We start from the raw sequence: 23,205 nt of genomic DNA on the forward strand, positions 1-23,205 counted from the left end.
GTAGCATAACGTAACATAACGTTCCATAACGTTCTATAACGTTCCATCACGTTCTATAATATTCCATCACATTCCATCACGTTCCATAACGTTCCATAATCAATCAATCAATCAAAATCAATCAAATTGTATTTGTACAGCCCTTTACAATAACCCAGTGGAACCCAAAGTGCTTTACAACAAAGCTATAAAAACAATACATTAAGAAACAAATAGAAGAAGAATACATAGAAACAATACATTAAGAAACAAATAGAAGAAGAATACATAGAAACAGTACATTAAGAAACAAATAGAAGAATAATACATAGAAACAGTACATAGAACACAGGTCTGACTGGAGGAGCGACGGTGCTGCAGGTTGGTGAAGCTTCCAGAGATTCATAAAAACAGAGCATACAGGATAAATACTCTGTCCTAGACTGAGTTAAAAGCCAAACTAAAAAAATGGGTTTTCAGCTTTAATGTAGCGTTCCATAATGTAACGGAACGTAACGGAACGATCCCTAAAATGTCTCCAGTTCTGCTGCCAGACGTTCTCCACCTTTCCTAAAGTACTTTGTGTTTCACTTCAGGAGTTTTGAGCCTCTGGATCTTTATTTGCTTTTAAACTGTGATTGTTCAGACGGGAGACGGAGGATCTGCTCACAAGCTCCGGTACAGTCGGCGTGTACAGTCCCGTACAGTCGGCGTGTACAGTCCCGTACAGTCGGCGTGTACAGTCGTCCTGTACAGTCCCATACAATCGTGTACAGTCGTGTACGGTCGGTGTGTACAGTCCCGTACAGTCGGTGTGTACAGTCGTGTACAGTCCCGTACAGTCGGCGTGTACGGTCGGTGTGTACAGTCGTGTACAGTCCCGTACAGTTGTGTACAGTCGTCGTGTACAGTCCCATACAATCGTGTACGGTCGTGTACGGTCGGTGTGTACAGTCCCGTACAGTTGTGTACAGTCGGGTCACATTTAAAGTACCAGTACACTGAGGGGTCACATTTAAAAGTGCCGGTGTTGTGACAAAAAGTCCCTGCGAAACAAGGATGTCCGTCTATAGGAGTGACAGACTGACTGACTGACTGACTGGCTGGCTGGCTGGCTGGCTGTCGGGCTGACTGTCGGGCTGACTGACTGTCGGGCTGACTGACTGTCGGGCTGACTGACTGACTGACTGTCGGGCTGACTGTCAGGCTGACTGACTGACTGGCTGTCTGTCTGCCAGACTGACTGACTGACTGACTGTCAGACTGACTGACTGTCTGTCTGTCAGACTGACTGTCAGACTGGCTGGCTGGCTGGCTGGCAGACGTCCGTTCTTTGACGAGGACGGTTTCAGAGGAAGAATTAGCAGCTCAGGATCTTCCATGTCATTTACATGTCAATGATTCATGTTTACTCTCTTTGTGTTTATTTGTCTGTTTTCTTATTTGCACTTGTGAACCAAAATTCAATCAAGGAGATTCACCAATGGGTTACATGGAAAATAAAGAAATTATATATTTTATACCGCTTATATTGTTATTGTTGTTGGATTATTATTATCATTTTATTTGTTTATTTATAGCACCGTATTAATCCCCTTCTACTCTCCAGTTTGAGAATCGGACTACAAAGAGGACTTTCACAAGTTCTCAGGACTGGAGAGTAACTGAAGAGGCTTGATAATATGAGCCGTGACATTTCCAGTGTTTGGGAGACAGATTCCACACACTGGGAGGAAATGTCCCCTAGCCAACACATTCTGCTCAGCATGTTTAGCTCATCACTGTCTCATTTTAGTCCTGGAGACATTGGACCGTTAATACTGTCGTCGTTAACAAAAACACCACACTGGTCACTTCAGGCAAAGGATGAATTGAAACCAAACACATTTCCTGACTTCATTGCTGATTCCTCCGGATTATTTACAGTCACATTTGTGGTGAATTATTAAATTCCTGTGGTTTGACGTGACTTTCAGAGGTTCAGACATGCCAGCAGACATATTGGATTTATGAATTAATGGAAAGTTTCCTTTTGCGTCACAGTTAGAAGAAACGATTATGTGCTGAAGTAAAGAGGAGGGCGATGGTCAGTGTTTGGTGTTTCAGTTGAGCTAGTGTTAGCCCACAGCCTGGGTCAGTGGACATGCTTTGTGTGGCAGGCGGTGAAGAGCAGGTCTCTGTTCTGCCTGAAGACACACCAGGACGTCCCGGAGCAGCTGGACTGGGCGGTCCAGCAGTGGAGGACAGACGTGGGCCCCGGCACTCACCTCATCCTGGGTAAAGTGTGTTGCTCGTCCCGAGGAGGAGGTTCCCCTGGTCTGACGCTCTGTCGTCCCTCCAGTGACCACCGACCAGTGTCTGGAGCAGCTGGACATCAGGGACGCCGGGTCTGTCCTCCACTATGGCTTCCCCCCCTCCCCCGGCCTGTTTGGCAGGAGGATCCTCTGCATGGCCCAGCACTTCCCCAACCTGGCTCAAGTAAGAAACACTGGAGTACTGACGTAGCTCCACACAGTGTACTGACGTAGTCCCTCCAGAGCCCCACACAGTGTACTGACGTAGTCCCTCCAGAGCTCCACACAGTGTACTGACGTAGCCCCTCCAGAGCCCCACACAGTGTACTGACGTAGTCCCTCCAGAGCCCCACACAGTGTACTGACGTAGTCCCTCCAGAGCTCCACACAGTGTACTGACGTAGCCCCTCCAGAGCCCCACACAGTGTACTGACGTAGTCCCTCCAGAGCCCCACACAGTGTACTGACGTAGTCCCTCCAGAGCCCCACACAGTGTACTGACGTAGTCCCTCCAGAGCCCCACACAGTGTACTGACGTAGTCCCTCCAGAGCCCCACACAGTGTACTGACGTAGCCCTACCAGAGCCCCACACAGTGTACTGACGTAGCCCCTCCAGAGCCCCACACAGTGTACTGACGTAGTCCCTCCAGAGCCCCACACAGTGTACTGACGTAGTCCCTCCAGAGCTCCACACAGTGTACTGACGTAGTCCCTCCAGAGCTCCACACAGTGTACTGACATATTTATTGTTTATTTAGGAGAGCTTTTGGTTGATGGGTTTTTCACTAGTGTCACTTGAATTTTACACGTGTATATACATTTTATATTGTTGTTTTTACCATTTTCTCCTGTACAGCACTTTGTGATTTTTATCTGTGAAAAGCGCTTTATAAATACATTTTACTTACTTTACTTACTTACTTACTTACTTACTTACTGACGTAGCCCTACCAGAGCTCCACACAGTGTACTGACGTAGCTCCACCAGAGCTTCACACAGTGTACTGACGTAGCCATACCAGAGCTCCACACAGTGTACTGACGTAGCTCCACCAGAGCTTCACACAGTGTACTGACGTAGCCATACCAGAGCTCCACACAGTGTACTGACGTAGCCCCTCCAGAGCTCCACACAGTGTACTGACGTAGCCCTACCAGAGCTCCACACAGTGTACTGACGTAGCCCCTCCAGAGCTCCACACAGTGTACTGACATAGCCCCTCCAGAGCTCCACCAGTGTACTGACGTAGCCCTACCAGAGCTCCACACAGTGTACTGACGTAGCTCCTCCAGAGCTCCACACAATGCACTGACGTAGCCCTACCAGAGCTCCACACAGTGTACTGACGTAGCCCCTCCAGAGCTCCACACAGTGTACTGACGTAGCCCCTCCAGAGCTCCACACAGTGTACTGACGTAGCTCCACCAGAGCTCCACACAGTGTACTGACGTAGCCCTACCAGAGCTCCACACAATGCACTGACGTAGCCCCTCCAGAGCTCCACACAATGCGCTGACGTAGCCCTACCAGAGCTCCACACAATGCACTGACGTAGCCCCTCCAGAGCTCAGACATCAGTGAGTTTAACAGTTCACTGGATGGATGCAGATTTAGACAGACCCATTATATTTATTTAGTAAATTATAAGAAAGGTAAGCATTGAGTAGTTTTTTTCTTTGACATAGTTTGACTTAGTCAGTGTGTAGATATATTGCCTTTTATTTACTTGGTTTGTTTTGCACTATTTAGCCTGTTGAGAGCCTTGATATTGTCAATCTGTTAAAGATTGCATTACTGGTAGCAGGTCAACTGAAGTGTTTTTAGGTTGTTCTTCATCCTTCTGTCTAAGTTAAGGTGATTTTATTGTTCCTTTTTTGAAAATCATCTAGCCACTGGCTAGATGATCATAACTAAACAGAAAAATGTACAGCCAATCCATGTGATCGGTATCGGTGATCGTCAGCAGAAAACTTGATCGGAGCTTCCCTAATTGTAACCCTGTTTAAAATAAATCAATTAAAGCACTGGGCTGTAGTATTAAAGATGGCAGCTGTAAGGAGCTGGTGCTCGCTAAGCAGCAGTTTTGAGAAGCTGGAACTGAAACAACAAAGAACTGGTGCTGAGTCAGTCTGGAGGCTTGTCCATCTAAAAGAACCTGGTTCAGACTGGTTCAGGGCTGGTTCAGGGCTGGTTCAGACTGGTTCAGGGCTGGTTCAGACTGGTTCAGGGCTGGTTCAGGGCTGGTTCAGACTGGTTCAGGGCTGGTTCAGGCTGGTTCAGGTCTGGTTCAGGCTGGTTCAGGGCTGGTTCAGGCTGGTTCAGGGCTGGTTCAGGCTGGTTCAGGGCTGGTTCAGGCTGGTTCAGGCTGGTTCAGGCTGGTTCAGGGCTGGTTCAGGCTGGTTCAGGGCTGGTTCAGGCTGGTTCAGGGCTGGTTCAGGGCTGGTTCAGGCTGGTTCAGGGCTGGTTCAGGCTGGTTCAGGCTGGTTCAGGTCTGGTTCAGGCTGGTTCAGGTCTGGTTCAGGCTGGTTCAGGGCTGGTTCAGGCTGGTTCAGGCTGGTTCAGGGCTGGTTCAGGGCTGGTTCAGGGCTGGTTCAGACTGGTTCAGGGCTGGTTCAGGGCTGGTTCAGGGCTGGTTCAGGCTGGTTCAGGGCTGGTTCAGGGCTGGTTCAGGGCTGGTTCAGGGCTGGTTCAGGGCTGGTTCAGGCTGGTTCAGGGCTGGTTCAGACTGGTTCAGGGCTGGTTCAGGCTGGTTCAGGGCTGGTTCAGGCTGGTTCAGGCTGGTTCAGGCTGGTTCAGGCTGGTTCAGGCTGGTTCAGGGCTGGTTCAGGGCTGGTTCAGGCTGGTTCAGGCTGGTTCAGGCTGGTTCAGGTCTGGTTCAGGCTGGTTCAGGGCTGGTTCAGGCTGGTTCAGGCTGGTTCAGGGCTGGTTCAGGGCTGGTTCAGGGCTGGTTCAGACTGGTTCAGGGCTGGTTCAGGGCTGGTTCAGGCTGGTTCAGGGCTGGTTCAGGGCTGGTTCAGGGCTGGTTCAGGCTGGTTCAGGTCTGGTTCAGGGCTGGTTCAGACTGGTTCAGGGCTGGTTCAGGCTGGTTCAGGGCTGGTTCAGGGCTGGTTCAGGTCTGGTTCAGGGCTGGTTCAGGGCTGGTTCAGGCTGGTTCAGGCTGGTTCGGGTCTGGTTCAGGCTGGTTCAGGGCTGGTTCAGGCTGGTTCAGGGCTGGTTCAGGGCTGGTTCAGGGCTGGTTCAGGCTGGTTCAGGCTGGTTCAGGCTGGTTCAGGGCTGGTTCAGGGCTGGTTCAGGGCTGGTTCAGGGCTGGTTCAGGGCTGGTTCAGGGCTGGTTCAGGGCTGGTTCAGGGCTGGTTCAGGGCTGGTTCAGGGCTGGTTCAGACTGGTTCAGGGCTGGTTCAGGGCTGGTTCAGGCTGGTTCAGGGCTGGTTCAGGCTGGTTCAGGGCTGGTTCAGGCTGGTTCAGGGCTGGTTCAGGGCTGGTTCAGGTCTGGTTCAGGTCTGGTTCAGGCTGGTTCAGGTCTGGTTCAGGGCTGGTTCAGGTCTGGTTCAGGGCGTTGGGTGGCGTTTGCTGTATAGGTCGTCAATGTTTGCTGTAGAGTTCAACAGTGTTTGCTGTAGAGTTCAACAGTGTTTGCTGTAGAGTTCAACAGTGTTTGCTGTAGAGTTCATCAATGTTTGCTGTAGAGTTCATCAGTGTTTGCTGTAGAGTTCAACAGTGTTTGCTGTAGAGTTCATCAGTGTTTGCTGTAGAGTTCAACAGTGTTTGCTGTAGAGTTCATCAATGTTTGCTGTAGAGTTCATCAGTGTTTGCTGTAGAGTTCAACAGTGTTTGCTGTAGAGTTCAACAGTGTTTGCTGTAGAGTTCATCAGTGTTTGCTGTAGAGTTCATCAGTGTTTGCTGTAGAGTTCAACAGTGTTTGCTGTAGAGTTCAACAGTGTTTGCTGTAGAGTTCAACAGTGTTTGCTGTAGAGTTCAACAGTGTTTGCTGTAGAGTTCATCAGTGTTTGCTGTAGAGTTCAACAGTGTTTGCTGTAGAGTTCATCAGTGTTTGCTGTAGAGTTCAACAGTGTTTGCTGTAGAGTTCATCAGTGTTTGCTGTAGAGTTCATCAGTGTTTGCTGTAGAGTTCAACAGTGTTTGCTGTAGAGTTCAACAGTGTTTGCTGTAGAGTTCATCAGTGTTTGCTGTAGAGTTCATCAGTGTTTGCTGTAGAGTTCAACAGTGTTTGCTGTAGAGTTCAACAGTGTTTGCTGTAGAGTTCAACAGTGTTTGCTGTATAGGTCATCAATGCTGGTAGAGCGTCCCTTCTGCCTCGTAGGTAGAGATAACTCCATATAACTCCATCCCTACCTGATGACGGGTCAGGTCCCGCTCTGGTCCAGCACCGATGTGGGGCCAGCTTAGTACCTGATTAGACCCTGATAGACCGGGGCTTTGGCGTGGAAACAAAAAACTGGTGCTAAATGTGGCCCTGGTTCTTTCTGGTGGAAAAGCCCCTCTGTGGCTCTAACACAACTACCAGCTTGGTGGGAAGGAGGCAACTACCTGTTTGACCTCCTTAACTTCCTCACCACTCCATGACCGACGCCAGAGTTCCTCAGTTCCAGGCCTGGAGGACCGTTGTCCTGCAGGTTTTAGGTTCCTCCCAGTTGTAACACACCAGGATGCAATAAGAGCCTCATTACTTTGCTTTTTCACAAGCTTGACGATGACGTCATCATCAGATCGAGGTGTGCTTAAGCTGGGAAGGAGCTCAAACCTGCAGGACACTCGTCCTCCACGCCTGGAATTGGGGAACCCTGCTCTAGGCTCTGGTACGTCCCTGGAAGAGAAGAGTTCAGTTTGCTCCAGGCTGGTCTTCTCTCAGGTTCCCGTGGAGAACCCAGCCTGTGTGACCCGGTCGGTGCTGCTCGTCACGGAGCACAACGCCCGCCACGTGAAGGCCCTGCTGAGGTACTTGGTCCGGAGTGGAGCCCCCGTGTCCCCCGAGCTGCTGGCCTTCGCTCAGGACGTCCACGCTGCACAAGAAGACAAGAAGGAGTGGCGTCCTCTGTGCAGCTACCTGAAGAGCTTCGGGGTCTGCAGGTACGTCTCCAGTCTCTACCGTCTGTTCTGAGCGTTGAAACAGCGTCGGAGGCCGTTGAGGAGGTGATTGGTGGTTTTGTCTCGTGCAGAGACAGCAGCTCGTGTCCCGACCGTCACAGGTTTGTCCCTCGGCTGGATCAGTCTCGGCTGCCGGCGTCAGGAGTCGTCCAGGTGAGAAACAAACACATTAACACATCCAGGATCAGAAAAACTGCCCGGAGTTCAGTTCTTACCATCGTTTGACGCTCGTACCTCAACCTTCAAGGATGCAGGAGGCCCAGCCCCACAAGCTGAGAAAATAACACCTTTAATTTAAAATACAGTAAAGCCTGAGATGTAGAGGTGTCCTGAACTCAAGGAGGCAGTGAGTGTCCACTCTTCAGAGCTCATGAAGAAAAATGATCGGATATTAAATGAACCAAATATTTTATGGGAGAAACATACTTTTATTTAAAAGCACATAACTGTACCAATACAAAGAAATGTTTACACAATAGAATATGTACATAATAAAGGTGAAGAACATTTTAAAATAGATATTTGAACAATTATATATAAATATTTACAACTGAAAACAAGACATTGTACAAGAGCAAATCTGGAAAAGAAGAGACTTTCAAAAAGTTGTCTTCTAACATAGCTATGCAATATTATTAATAGCAATAATAATGCATTGGTTTTATCCAGAGCTTTTCTAGACACTCAAAGATGCTTTACATTGCATCATTCATTTACTCCATACTGGATGGAGGTGAACTACGTCTGTAGCCACGGCGGCCATTTTGCACCATCAGTCCCTCCGACCACCTCCAACCTCTCACTCTCTCTCACTCAGGCAGTTCAGGGTTCAGCGTCTTGCCCAAGGACACTTCGGCATGTGGGCGGGCAGAGATGGGATATTGCACAAATGTAACCCTACAAAGAAAAGAAAAGCATTAGGAACCATTGTCATCGCTGACATGACAGAAGATATGTTTCATGTAGGGATATTATCACATTCAACATTATCCTGGATCCTGGTCTTAAAGTAAGATCAATTCCATGGAGTTAACCTGAAACAAGCACTTCATCAGTCATCCTTCCTGACACCGTGTTGCTCAACCTACCACGGAGCGGAGACGTCTAAAACACAATGACATAGAATAGTTCTTTATTGTCACCGTCGCAATGTGGAAACTGTGTTAGCAGCAGTAAAACACAATGGTGGAAAATACAATACATCAGAGGTCAAATATAAATATTAAAATATGGACAAGGTCTGGGAGGAGCAAACTGAAAACAATCAATAGATTAAGTTCATTCTGGAAATCTCTTTTTCTTTTCCAACAATATCTTTATTGAATTTTTCAAATATAGAAAACAAAACAAAAAACAAGTCCAACAAAGAGACTCAAGTAAGACAATGTGTTAACACCCGGGACCTTGTAGGATGGGGACTTTTCAATGAAACACAAATATTCAAACCAAAAATGAGTTTCTCCCCTTCAGACCAACATGATCCCTGGCTGTGCAGACGAGATGGGACCAGAAGAAACAAGCAGAATAGAATGCTTCTGTAAAGAGTTTGTGTGCAGTAACATCCAGAGACCCAAGAGGGGACGAGTTTAGCTCTACTTGTGCTTTACTTTCACTGCTTTAAACATCCGTGTTACATTGCAGTCCTGAAAATCTCTGGATTTACTGGTTTTAGGACATCAAATGTACAGAACTTGCACTCAGGTTTAGCCATTATTAAAAAAAACTAAACGGTGACTGCAATGTTTGCCGCCTCTTCCAGGTGGTTCCTCTGTACATCAAGACGGCCTCGGTGTTCCTGGGCCGGATGGTGGGCCCGTCAGGGGAGGACTTCCAGAGGATGTCAGCTGACATGGAGCTTTACTACGCTGAGAGGAGGCCTGGAGCCCCGGAGCTGCAGGAGGGAGGCCTGTACGCCCTGCAGGAGGACAAGCTCTTCCACAGGTCACCACTCAATCACCCCATGGGAACCCTCTGATTCCAATCACCTCACCATTCTCTCCTCTTTCTGCCTCGCGTTTCAAATTCACTTTGAATTCATATTTAGCCTCAAAACCAGGAAACATTACAAATATCAAAAGGCTCATGAACAATTATTTATCAGGATTGGGAAGGTTACTTAAAAAATGTAATCCGTTACAATTACAAGTGACCTGTCAAAAAATGTAATCAGTAACTTACTCTCAGTACTAAAATAAAAAGGTAACGTACCAGAGTACTTTTAGTTACTTTTGGATTACTTCACCAGAAAACAAGAAAGAGTAGAATGTGGTCTGCTCAGTGTGTCGACTCGTCTTATACACTAATTGTACTTAACAAGTTTTGAACTAAATAAAACTCAGTAACAATCAGGTGTCGAACACAATGTTGTTTTTTAAAGAATCAAAACCACAATACAAATAAAGCTTTCAATTGTTCAAATGTTAGTCTTCAAAACTATTTCTATTCAAGAAAATGTGCTCATCTTTTTCAAAACTCGTCAAAGTCTGTGAGTTATTGTCATTAGCAGGTTGTATTGTCTCCAAATAGTGTTGAGTTGCACATGGAAGTAATTCCAGGTGCAGTCCAGTGGTCAGATGCTTCCCTCACACCAGTCCAGGACTCTGTTCTAAATATAAAAAATAATCACTTCCTGCATGTTGACGGGAGAAATTAAGTGAGTTCTTTTAATCATTTTCTTAATATACTGTGATTCAGATTGAATTGTTTTGTTGTGTTTGAGGAATCCAATGTAGGTTGTAGCTGTGCCCCCCCCCCCCCCCCCCCCAGCAGATCAGAACACCAGAAGTTTGTGTTTGTGTCAGTTCATGTCTGACAGTCTCTCTGTCCTGTGGTGAACCTCAGGGATGTGTCCTGGGCCCAGTACTATTCTTAGTGTATTTATTGCCTCTGGGTCATGTAGGGATTTACTACCTCATATGGATCACTATTTATGTTTTGGTTGGCTATCGATAATGATCAATAATGATCAAAGATAGTTATTAATAATGTTGTTGAAATTTAATCTGATGTGTATCAGAACCTCGGAGCTCCACCTGTCGTAACAGGAAATGATAGCCAATTCAGTTATATCAGTCTCATAAGATATACTAAACAGTTAATCAGGAATTTGAATTAATAGTTAAATTAATTAAAATTACCAGAATTAACAGTAAAGATTGAAGGATTTTGGAGTTCTTGACACAGAAGAGGTCGACATTTCATTCTCCTTTGTGCTCATTAATAAAACAGCAAATATGATTCCAAACATTATATTTATTTACAATGAAAACAAATAAACACAGATTCTAACTACCTATATACAGCTGGGTGTGTGTGTGTGTGTGTGTGTGTGTGTGTGTGTGTGTGTGTGTGTGTGTGTGTGTGTGTGTGTGTGTGTGTGTGTGTGTGAGACGTGTGATGGAACTACAAAACAAGATGGCGGATCAGAAGAAACTACATTCCAAATGGAGGTTATCAGAGAACAGGAAGTCTGTCCTGGGTCTCCACCATGTGCTGGAGAACAATGGAACATGAAGCTAGTCTTTAGCATCTGCTTCCTGTGTGTCTCTGCTAAAGGACCATTTCTAGAATGAGTTGATGTGAATGAGACTTGTTTTGTAAAACGTCAGGAGTCGTCAGATGGTGTTCAGTTACTGTGTGATGTTGTCTTTGATGTGATATGTGTAGGATTGTGAGTTAACTAGTTAGTAAAGCAAAGATTAGCATGCAGACCCTGTGTCTGTGGCAGAGCTAACGTTGATTTACAGGTTGATAACTGCTCCTAATATCATTATCTATAGAACTCAATCACTGTAACAGAATCAACACATCTTCATAAAGTTAAACAGTTCTATCATAGCATCAGGTTTAACTAATCTCAGGTAAAGCCCAGTTGTTGTTCCCACTTCCTTGAAGGAGTTCAGTTGTTGTCCTGCTGGAGGGAAGCTGGTGTCTTCTCCTGTAGTTAGCACCTCCTGCTAACTGTGGTTGCTGGTTCTGCAGGCTGAGGAGAAGAAGATGAAGTTGATGTTTCAGGAGTCCTTCTTTGCAGCTCCTGGTTGTTCCTTTTGTCCAGACTGGGAATTGCATGCATGGTTCTGCAGTGGCAAAAGGACCCCCTGCTGAGACTGATGCTCAGGCAGATTATGAGTCAGAATTCACATCATGACTGTGTCATGACAAATGAAGAGTTCTTTCCTTAGACATGAACCAGCTTTCTGTGGTCTGGTGAGATCCCGACAGTTGAACAACAGATGTTCCTTATGGTCCCACACATCAAAGCCCGTGGTGATGGTGCATTTAAAGCTCTGGCACCAAGGCTCTGGAATAGTTTTCCACTTCAGCTGAGATGCCTTGACTTTTGTAGCTCCTTTATAAAGCAGTTCAAAACATTTTTATTCAGCAGGCCATTGACCTGTCGCTGCTCACTATGTCCTCCATACCTTTAATGGTCTTGTCTCTGTTTTATTTATTTTTATCAACATATTTCTATTTTATTTGATCTTTTCTGTTTTTAATGCTGTTAAGCACCTTGTGACTCACGACTGGAAAGGTGCTCTATAAATAAAGTTCTATTCTACAGCAGCTGCTGGTACTGTGACTGGGCAGGTGTGAAGCCATAAATATGTTCTCAGTAGTGGCCCTGGCCTGGCTGAGCTCCATGAGCCCACATCACAGTGATTGTCTTTCCCTCTCAGGTGCTCCTTCACAGATTGTCCCCTGGGCGGATGCCCCCATCGCTCATAGCAAAATCCACCACTGTGTATTCCAAATTCTCCTAATTGGTCACATCCCTGGTTTGCTTGTTGAGAGAAAGTGATGCTGTGCAGTGACACAACAGTAATGGTGACCGTGCATAATGACTCGTGATGATCTTACCTGTAACGTGTGATGACAGGGCGCGACTGTCCATCACAGCATGTGATGCCTCTTGCCTTGAATCATCATCACAATTTTGGTCAAAATTGTGATACGCGGTCAGCAATTGAGATTTGTGCCATTCCTGACTTGTCGATCTGTGTAAACGCACCTTTAAATCGACATTCCTGCTCTGTGATTGGCTGAAGTTAGTTCTGGTGTGTTTGTATGAGATGTTGAGATGAAGATAACAAGTGGTGAATCTATGATTATGAACTCTGTCACATTGCTTCTAATTTATGGTTTGAAAGGAGACATTTGGCGGAAAAAGCTGCAGGTCAGATTCAACTTTCTCCGTCATAGTTATTTTTAAATGCACACCAACAAAACATGTTCAGAATTTAGAAAATGTGTCCATGTTTTTCAATATGTATAAATGTTTAAATATGCTCGTATTTATTAATGAGTGAAGCCTTGGAGGGGCCTCTCTGTGTGGAGTTTACATGCCCTCACATGCAATTGTTCCTGATAATCCAGTTTCCTCCCGCAGTCCCAGAAACGTCCACCAGGGGTCCCTGAGCTCTGCTACCAATGGATCAGTTCAGGAAAGAAATGTCTGCCCTGGGGATAAATACAATTAATAAATAGAATAATTACTTAAAATGTTTCTCTTGATGTTTTGAATTCCTGTAAAAGAATCTGACTAAATAAGTTTTATTAAAAGTGTGATCCTTTGTTGGGATTCGGCTGCTTTCACACCAGTAGCGTCCAGGAATGTGGTTCAATTAGAAGGTGCCACAAACTTTACATCTTCATGTGGGGAGGTTTTCTTTCACACGACATGTTTTAGAGCAGACAGACGGGACAACGGCGCACAGTTACAGCAGCTGCTCTTTTGGGGGCGCTGTCGCCCACAACGGACCTGAGAGGAAGTAATAAAGAATCCCTGCTCATTGATTGGTCCGAATTGAAAGCAGAGATCTCTCCCTCCGGCCGGCTGGTGGCTTCGGTCAGCTGCAAGCAAAGGCGACGTAAAGTCTTGTGACCAGATATCAACGTCTTCCTCACCACTTGTTCCTCACGACTCTGACCGTCCACAACACATTCCCAACTCTCCAGTTCTGTCTGCTTCTTCAGATCCACATTGTTGGCTTTGTTTGTTCACTACCCAAAATGCACTGCAATATACATCACATTGTCTGAAATGTCCACTGATGGTCCCTGATGCGTTCACATTCACTGGCCAGTGAACCCAGACCCACGTTTTCAGGAGGACCACAGTTCACCTCCTTGGTCTGGATCAGAGTGGGGGGGGGGGGGGGGGGGGCGTTGGCACCGGCCCAAACAGAGTAGACTTTCCCTGACATGAACTCTGGTCTGGACCAAACACTGCTGCTGTGAACGCACCCTTGGTTCACATCTCCATGTTTGATCTGGACCAGATCGTCTAAAGATTCTGGGAAAGACGTTTTTCAACGCTCCCCTGAACGCTGGACTGATCTAACAAGTGGCCTCTGTTCCCCTTGGAAACATGGATCTTGGTTCACATTCCAGCAGTCCTTCGAGCGCGGTGGAGTGGGAGGATGTGATGTAGAGTGCAGTGCATTGTGGGTAGTGACGATGAAAGCTAACCGTTCCAATCAGAAGAAGTAGACGCAGATGGAATAAGTCAAGACTATCCCAATGTGAACGGCCCCCTTGTCAGACCTCTGTGACCCTGTTTGCAGGGTGAGGATCCTGTTTGTGCAGGAGCCCAGAGACTGTCTGTTCCTGCGGGTGCTGGTGCTCTTTGTGGACGTGGGGAAGGAGGTGGAGGTCAGGTCTCATCAGCTCCTCCAGCTGCCGGAGCACTTCCACTCTCTGCCCCCTCAGGCCGTGGAGATGGTGGTGTGCAGGGTCAAGCCCATCGACGCCGACACCGACTGGTGTCCCGAGGTGTCCCGCCTGTGTCCTCTTCATTCTCAGTGCTCTCACCTCCACCCTGGCCTCACTTCAGCATGTAATGGGTACTTTTGACCCTCCAGGTAACCAGACACATTAGCCAGAAGATCCGAGGTCTGCAGCATCAGGCCAGAGTGGTTTTCAGCCTCGGGAACACTATTTTTGTTGATCCTATGGTACGACTTCACGTCCTCTACTCTGAAGCAACCTACCTCCGAACATCCTCCTCCTCACACTGTAATCTGTAGCCTCCTGTGTTTCTTCAAAGGTCCGTCTCACCAAAGTCCCTGGATTAAAGACGCGTATCAATGAGTACACTGTGCAGTCGGAGATCCTGACCTCCAGGAGGGGGGAGAGCAACCCCCCCCACCTGGACCTGCTCCGAGCTCTGTGTGAGGCTGGGCACTGCTCTGGGTAAGGAACCTTCCATATCGCACGACGACTCCCACGTCACTGGTGAGCAGCTTATTCTTGTTGTCTGCAGGCCGATGGAGGAGGAGGAGCAGGAGGAGGAGCAGGAGGAGGAGGAGCAGGGGAACGTTCCAGCTGAAGCCTTCACTCCTCCACAAACAGTTCAGCCTGGAGAATGCCTGGTCCCAACCCTCCCAGCCCTTGAACGTATCCCCCTGTTCTCACCCCCTGAACTGCCCCCCCAGCTCCGAGCCCCTACACTGCCCCCCCACCTCTCAACTGCTGCACTGCCCCCCCAGCTCCCAACCCTTGAACGTATCCCTCTGTTCTCACCCCCTACACTGCCCCCCCACCTCTCAACTGCTGAACTGCCCCCCCAGCTCCTAGCCCCTGTACTGCCCCCCCAGCTCCCAGCCCCTGCACTGCCCCCCCAGATCCTAGCCCCTGCACTGCCCCCCCAGCTCCCAGCCCCTGCACTGCCCCCCCAGATCCTAGCCCCTGCACTACCCCCCAAGCTCCTAGCCCCTGCACTGCCCCCCCAGCTCCTAGCCCCTGCACTGCCCCCCCAGATCCTAGCCCCTGCACTGCCCCCCCAGCTCCCAGCCCCTGCACTGCCCCCCCAGCTCCTAGCCCCTGCACTGCCCCCCCAGATCCCAGCCCCTGCACTGCCCCCCCAGCTCCTAGCCCCTGCACTACCCCCCCAGCTCCCAGTGTGTGAACTGAGGCCTTGCCCCCCCGCTCCTTCAGAGGGCGGGCTAGAAGGCGCTCAGATCCCTGACAGGAAGTCAGTTGAGGTGCCGGAGAGGTGAGAGAGGAAATGCTGCCTGATCAGTTTTAGATGAAGGATTCTAGATTGTTCCTGTTAAACTCAGAGGAAATGTGTTCAGTGTGACAGTGGAGAGAAACAGACCCTGGCTGCAGTGACTGAGTAAAGTGAGGTTTACACTATGTCCCCTGTAGCCATGGCAACCAACGTCTCAGGCCACCGTGGACAAAGCAGGATGGACGTGAGACGACGCAGGGGGACGGGATGAGCAAACACTGATCTGCTGTGCCAGAGTTTAAACTGTCTAAAGATTTGCCACGGGGCGTAGGGTGGCGGCACAGAATAAGCTAATCTAGGACTGGGAAGTGTCCGTAGGGGGACGGCAAGCTGGTGGGTTTCCTGGCAGTACGGTATTTTAAAGTCCTAGTGAAATGAAAAGTCGACGTCCAAAACTCTCTGGTGTCTCTTCTAGAACGTTTTCCTGCTAACTGGCTGAAGGTAAAATGTTAAAACACGACAATCTGAGAGAAAATAGCCGATAAACGGCGCTATTTCCTCTGCTGGGCGGAGCTTCTGACAATAATAGTGACATCACGAGTTGTGCACACGCCCAAGTTGTGTTTATCTTATGGAGGATCAGAGTTTTGACCACCAAGAGGCTGAATTGAACCAGATTTCATCATCATGGTCATTTCAAACCCAGTGATTGATGAAGAAGACACAGAAGGTGGTTCTGCCATCGGTGACCCCGTCTGGAACATGTTTGAGGAAGCAGAAGACGCTTCGTCCTCCATTCGTCCTCGTCTCCTCGCCTCAGCAGCCGCCACTTTTCACCTTTGAGGCTTTGAGGCTTTGAGGCTCCTGACTGTTGGCAGAACGACCGGCTTCCTGGATCCAACATGTCCAAGAGCTAGAAGACTGAATCACTGAAGATGAGTCCAGGTATTACTTGATCGTCTACTAGCCGCCCGAGCTAGCGGCTCCCGCTAACCGCCTGAGCTAACGGCTAGCGGCTCCCGCCGCCTGTGCTCCTTTCCTCCTCTCTGGTCTCTTCCAGGCTCAATCTTTCATCAAGGCTCATAAAACGCCGACTAGAACTTCAAAACACTGTTAAAACTTTGATATTTAAGAGGAAACAAGCCGATATAAACACAACAGATCGAGATTTGCACAACTCGTGACATCACACATAGGCTCCGCCCACAATGGCCCACGAAGAAGGATTCCCCCGACTTCCTCGGCTGGAGATTCAAAATTCAAATAACTTAATGTGACAACAGTGGAGGGGCAGAGTCGGAGGAACCTTACAAGTAGAACCACAACTATCGTTTTTTGCAAAGTAGTTTACATTTCACTGGGACTTTAATCTGTCACATTTAGTGGTTGTTGTCACGGCTGGTTCACGGTTGCTTCGTGTTTTATCACGTCGTCACGGTCGTCAGGGCGACGGTGTAGAGTAGCCACGTCATCACGTTCTCTCGCGGTTTGTCCCGCCATGTGACCCGACGCGTTGAGTTCTACTGCGGTGTGGCTCGGCCTGCATGGTCTGGGGGGAGCGGGGCCCGGTAGGGGGGTTCCCCTGGAGTCTGAGCAATCAACGACAGAACACCTGCAAGATGTGGTGCTGGAAAATAAATCCAGAGGTATGAAGGCCACAGCGTACTGTACGTACTATGTACAGCGTACTATGTGCATACTATGTACAGCATACTATGTACAGCATATTGTACGTACTATGTACAGCGTACTGTATGTAATATGTACAGCGTACTGTACGTACTATGTACAGCATACTATGTACAGTGTACTGTACGTACTATGTACAGTGTACTATACAGCGTATTGTACGTACTATGTACAGCGTACTGTACGTACTATGTACAGCATACTATGTACAGCGTACTGTACGTACTATGTACAGCGTACTGTACGTAATATGTAAAGCGTACTGTACGTACTATGCACACTATGTACAGCGTATTGCACGTACTATGTACAGCATACTATGTACAGTGTACTGTACGTACTATGTACAGTGTACTATACAGCGTATTGTACGTACTATGTACAGCGTACTGGACGTACTATGTACAACATACTATGTACAGCATACTATGTACAGCGTACTATGTACAACATACTATGTACAGCATACTATGTACAGCGTACTATGTACAGCATACTATGTACAGCATACTATGTACAGCGTACTATGTACAACATACTATGTACAACGTACTATGTACAACATACTATGTACAACATACTATGTACAGCGTACTATGTACAACATACTATGTACAGCGTACTATGTACAACATACTATGTACAGCGTACTATGTACAACATACTATGTACAGCATACTATGTACAGCGTACTAGCTTTGGGTGAACCGGGACCAGAGTGTAAACCTCGCCTGAGTCTCAAACACTTTTTTGTCACAAGTTTGTCTCACAGTTCAAAACCTGTTTTGACAAAATCATGAAGTCACTTTGTTTTGTTTAGTTTTTTCAAACACACATGGCCATGAGGTGATGGTTGAGTTTGTTGATCCTGATGTTTGATTTCATCCACAGCAAGTGGGACCGGTCAGGAGTCGGTCCTTCAGGCTGGCTGACCTCCTGCATTGTGCCTCGCCACCACGGTACAGCCACTTCCTCTCTGGCTCCAGTCCATCACCAACACAACCAGTGGGAACACTACACTTTTGTTGTGTTGGGGGGGGGGGGGGGGGGGGGGGGGCGTTTTTAGCTGCTAGTAGGCCACACTTCAGATTCTGCTATTTTAATTATGGTATTTAGTTTTCTTTCCACAGGCCCCACAGCAACTCATCGCAAAAAAGGAGTTGCAGATATATTTGTAATAGTGCTGTCAAAATTAACACGTTACTTTAGTTAATTGATTTGAAACGTTTAATTTGTTTAAATACATTTACGTATTTTTTGTTTACGTCAGTGTTGTTTTTATCCCCTACTGGAGCTGCATGTGCAGCTCGACACTGACTGGACTCATTAAGGCTGACGGTTTCACTTTAAAAGTTTCCTGACGCTTTACTTAGAAAACATGAATTTCACGACCACAGTAGTGATTCTTTAACAGAACGGCAGGTTGATACACTATACACAATATAAATAACAAATTATATACCTTTCTCCTCGTGTGCGTGTGTGCGTGTGTGCGTGCGTGCGTGTGTGTGTGCGTGCAGGGGTCCCTGGAGCTGCTGGTCAGGTCAGGACTCCCCACACTGTCACTTCAGAATCCTGTGACTCAGCCAGAAGGTGAAGAAGTGATTGAGGAGTTTTATCAGGATGAGGGAGGAAAGCATGTCGACGTCCAGACAGCTGGACTCTCACACTTCATTCAGATTGTTTCAGTATTGATCTGAGAGAAACTCATCAATTCAGTAACTTACAAACCTGCTTCTCAGCCACAATGAACCCTTCGTCTATTCATTTGGATGTGACGGGACATATTAATGGTAACCAGCCATGTCTTCACAAGACTATGCTACTTTCCCTCCGTTGTCCCACATCCGTCCTGCTCAAGTGTCCGGACTGGAGCTGCTGGTCTACAGACATCAGGCCGTCTGTAGACCAGCAGCTCCAGACTCCTCACCTGTCAACCTGTATTCCTGTCCCTTGTTCCAGTTACCACCCTCAGGTGCGCTGGTACCAGACCCTCCGCTCTGTGGTCCTCACCCTGAAGCTCCTCAACCCCCAGCAGCAGAGCTTCTGCTTCCACCGGGACAGACTGGAGTACAGGTCAGTCTGTGGTGTACAGGTCAGTCTGTGGAGTACAGGTCAGTCTGTACAGGTCAGTCTGTGGAGTACAGGTCAGTCTGTTGTGTACAGGTCAGTCTGTGGGGTACAGGTCAGTCTGTTGTGTACAGGTCAGTCTGTGGAGTACAGGTCAGTCTGTTGTGTACAGGTCAGTCTGTGGTGTACAGGTCAGTCTGTGGAGTACAGGTCAGTCAGTACAGGTCAGTCTGTGGAGTACAGGTCAGTCTGTTGTGTACAGGTCAGTCTGTTGTGTACAGGTCAGTCTGTGGAGTACAGGTCAGTCTGTTGTGTACAGGTCAGTCTGTGGAGTACAGGTCAGTCTGTTGTGTACAGGTCAGTCTGTGGTGTACAGGTCAGTCTGTGGAGTACAGGTCAGTCTGTGGAGTACAGGTCAGTCTGTGTACAGGTCAGTCTGTGGTGTACAGGTCAGTCTGTGGAGTACAGGTCAGTCAGTTCAGGTCAGTCTGTGGAGTACAGGTCAGTCTGTGTACAGGTCAGTCAGTGGGGTACAGGTCAGTCTGTGGAGTACAGGTCAGTCTGTGTGCAGGTCAGTCTGGGGAGTACAGGTCAGTCAGTGTACAGGTCAGTCTGGGGAGTACAGGTCAGTCTGTGGATTACAGGTTACTCTGTGTACAGGTCAGTCAGTGGAGTACAGGTCAATCAGTGTACAGGTCAGTCTGTGGATTACAGGTTAGTCTGTGTACAGGTCAGTCAGTGGAGTACAGGTCAGTCTGTGGAGTACAGGTCAGTCAGTGTACAGGTCAGTCTGTGGAGTACAGGTCAGTCTGTGTGCAGGTCAGTCTGTGGAGTACAGGTCAGTCTGTACAGGTCAGTCAGTGGAGTACAGGTCAGTCAGTGTACAGGTCAGTCAGTGTACAGGTCAGTCTGTGGAGTACAGGTCAGTCAGTGGAGTACAGGTCAGTCAGTGTACAGGTCAGTCAGTGTACAGGTCAGTCTGTGGAGTACAGGTCAGTCTGTGGAGTACAGGTCAGTCAGTGTACAGGTCAGTCTGTGTACAGGTCAGTTTGAGTACAGGTCAGTCAGTGGAGTGCAGGTCAGTCTGTGTGCAGGTCAGTCTGTGGAGCTGCCACACACACACACAGTTGAATACTAAAACACACCTGAAGTACAGTTAGCAGTCGTGTGGAACAGATTTCCTGTCCTCCTCCACATTGGGATGTAGCAGCATGTTGTATTTTAATGTGAAATGTTGAAGATAAAGAAGTAATGAAGTACTTTATTACTTTAAGTGTAAATGAAAGCTTCACATGAGGGCGAGGAATTGAGAGGGTGGAGCAGCAGGACTCCTTGATTAATTGTCACTTCCTGTAATTATTTACAAAATTCACAACAAGAATGCTAAATATACTGCAAAAATACAAAATGCATCACTGTAACAGAACGTCAACGTTCTCTATAGAAATGTTTATTTCAAATGAAAAGCATGAGAAAACAGAATTAAAAGGTGTGTGTGTGTGTCCAGGGGCCTCCTGGGGGGCCGGCCCTACAGGGCCGACCTGCAGCTCCAGCAGCCGGTGGAGGCGGAGCTCTGCTCCTGGCAGGTGAAGGCCAACCAGCCGGTGGTCACTCTGGTCAAGGTGCAGCCGGGGGTCTGGGAGCAGCTGACCACCTCCAAGGTCTGGACACGCCCACTGTCCTCAACACCTTCACCTCTCAAGTCTCAAACATGGGGAGGGGGGGGAGGAGGGGGGAGGGGAGGAGGGGGGAGGGGGAGGTACTGACTGACCCCCCGATGAGCCAACATTATTCTGACATTGAACTTTGCTCAATGTTTAACGAGGCATTAATAACTGCTGATGAATAAATAGGAGGCTTGTCGTTCCACTCGTCTTTTTTGAACACATTGAAAGAGGAGTCGTCATCCCTCCATCTTCTGATGTTTGTACTGAAATGTTGTTGCAGAACATCTTTGTGCGTTACGACCTGGAGCACATCGAGGAAGAGGAGGAGGAGGAGGAGGACGGAAGTGAAGACGGTAGAGACCTGACCTGAGAGAGTCTGTGGAGGAGAGAGAGAGACTCTTCATCCTCCCTTCTTCCCTCCAGGTCCCTTCTTCCTGGAGAACACCACCCACCTCCTCCAGGACTGCAGCTCCGACAGCGACAGTGACTGAGGGAGTCATCTTCATCACCATCATCATCATCATCATCTTCATCACCCGGGGGTCATCGCTTTACAGAAAACCCTTGTTTGGTTCCTGGATGTGGAAAGTTGACTTTGTGTTAGTGGAAGTAGAGACAAATGTTTTTCTTTGATCTTCTTAAACAAACAAGGTGATGAGCTTCAGCTCTTCTGAGGAAAGAAAAAGTTCCAGGATCACATCAACAAGGTTAGTCGCACCGTTTGGTCAAGATTTAAAAAGAGATTAACCAATTTAGAGAACTAATTGAGATTAATTAGGTATTTTGGCTGCATTTAGAAATAATCTGATTCAATTAAATGTCCACATTGTGAGCCAGACGTCTACAACAACATTGGATGTGTGTGGAGCTGTTTGCTTTGCTCCCTTCCCAGTGTCTAGTGGACGAGCCGTAACATTACGACCAGGAGGCGGTCCATTTGTTCCTGTTGAGCACTAACTCAAGCTTTTATTTTAAATGAAGCAGAGCAGATGCCTGATCATTTGCTCATAAGGGAATAATCTGATCACATTTGACCAGAAACACAAATTCAGGTTTATTTACGCATTATTAGTTTTTTAAACTTTTCAAATAAAGATGGTTTGTTCCGGTTTCCTGAGACGGTTCGTGAACTGGGAGGACGTTTGGTTTCACTTTGTGTCGGAAACAATTCAACTTTGTGTTTGAAGCAGGTGTGAGAAACTTTCTGAAAGCTTTTTATTATAATGACGCCTGCAAATTAAAGTTTCATTCAGTTTCTCCCATTAGTCATCTTTCTCTTTGTCCTCCTGTTTTACAAGATGAAGTAGCAGTTTACGTAGTAAATTCCTACATTTACAGGTTACTACAACATAAATACAGTTGATTGTTCTCATGGAAGTTCTATATGTGTGTATCCATAAAGTTCCAGGCGCTAGCAGTGTTGAACTCCCTGCTGGCACACCGGGAACGTGGGGCGGCAGAATGGGATTTAAATGTGGACAAACTATATATGAAAGTGACAAACGTGTCAAATTTGACTGTCAGCAGAGATTTGATCAGGTGAGCTCTGATCCAGTATGTAAAGCTTTAGGCCCTTTGCCGCGAGCAGAGCTACGCATCACTTCCTGTTGGAGCACCGTGACCACGCCCTGTAGGGGTCTAGTGACATTTTGATAGGTTTTCATCAGGAAGGCTTAAAGGTATGCAGGAGGATTTTCAGGAATTTTAGGAAAGAACCGCCCTCTCCACCGTTTGAAAAAAAATGCGCATGCGCAACGCTGTACCTGCTCCCGAGACGGAACGCCTACTAAAACGCGTGCGAGAGACGTGCACGAGCCCAGTTCTCCTCGTGCACGCTCTGTTTACAAGTCACAAGTCGGCATCGCTCACATAAGCTCACTTTACAAGAAGATTTGCACCAGAGGGGGTGAAACTGTGTAAAAATGTCCGAGAATAATGCGTCGGGTCCACCGGCTTGATGAGAACCGTGTGGACTGAGCTGCGCACAGGGACGAGCACGTACGACGGGCTTACGTCATATATCCCCAGAATGATTGACAATTGGGAGGACCAGTTATTTTGATGATCCACCCGGAAGAAGAAAATCCTCTACTATACCTTTAATGTGTATACTGTCCAGAGCTCAGTCCCCTCTGACTCCCCAGGAGGGGCGTCCCTCATTCATCCATCTGTCCATCACCATCCATCCGTCCATCCAGCCACTGAGCAAGTTGTCCCTCATCCATCCACTGAGCAAGTTGTCCCTCATCCGTCCACTGAGCAAGTTGTCCCTCATCCGTCCACTGAGCCAGGCGGCTGCAGTGCCGGTGTGTGGCCAGCAGGGGGCAGTAGCAGGATTTGGGAGGTGTGTCCAGCAGAAGAGAAGTGATCGCAATTCTGCATCAGATCCGGATCAAATGTGGTGTTTCTCCGTCTCCCCTGCAGCTCAAACTCGCTCTTCCCCTCCTT

General features: G+C 47.7%; 1 protein-coding gene across 1 annotated transcript in view; it reads left to right on the plus strand.

The window, feature by feature from the left end:
• tdrd12 (tudor domain containing 12) overlaps positions 1–21,127 on the plus strand; it is a gene marked incomplete at both ends in the record, with an annotated part of 55,858 nt that extends 34,731 nt beyond the window's left edge. The window contains 11 exons of the mRNA XM_080505520.1: positions 2,139–2,256; positions 2,321–2,457; positions 7,145–7,362; positions 7,452–7,533; positions 9,140–9,321; positions 13,944–14,151; positions 14,241–14,333; positions 14,426–14,571; positions 18,983–19,096; positions 20,598–20,751; positions 21,038–21,127. Coding sequence (XP_080361646.1) covers positions 2,139–2,256; positions 2,321–2,457; positions 7,145–7,362; positions 7,452–7,533; positions 9,140–9,321; positions 13,944–14,151; positions 14,241–14,333; positions 14,426–14,571; positions 18,983–19,096; positions 20,598–20,751; positions 21,038–21,127 — 1,542 coding nt within the window. The remainder of the gene's footprint in view (positions 1–2,138; positions 2,257–2,320; positions 2,458–7,144; positions 7,363–7,451; positions 7,534–9,139; positions 9,322–13,943; positions 14,152–14,240; positions 14,334–14,425; positions 14,572–18,982; positions 19,097–20,597; positions 20,752–21,037) is intronic.
• Between the last annotated feature and the right edge of the window lie 2,078 nt (positions 21,128–23,205).

Source organism: Blennius ocellaris, assembly GCF_963422515.1.
Source record: "Blennius ocellaris genome assembly, chromosome: 11".
Classification (NCBI taxonomy): domain Eukaryota; kingdom Metazoa; phylum Chordata; class Actinopteri; order Blenniiformes; family Blenniidae; genus Blennius; species Blennius ocellaris.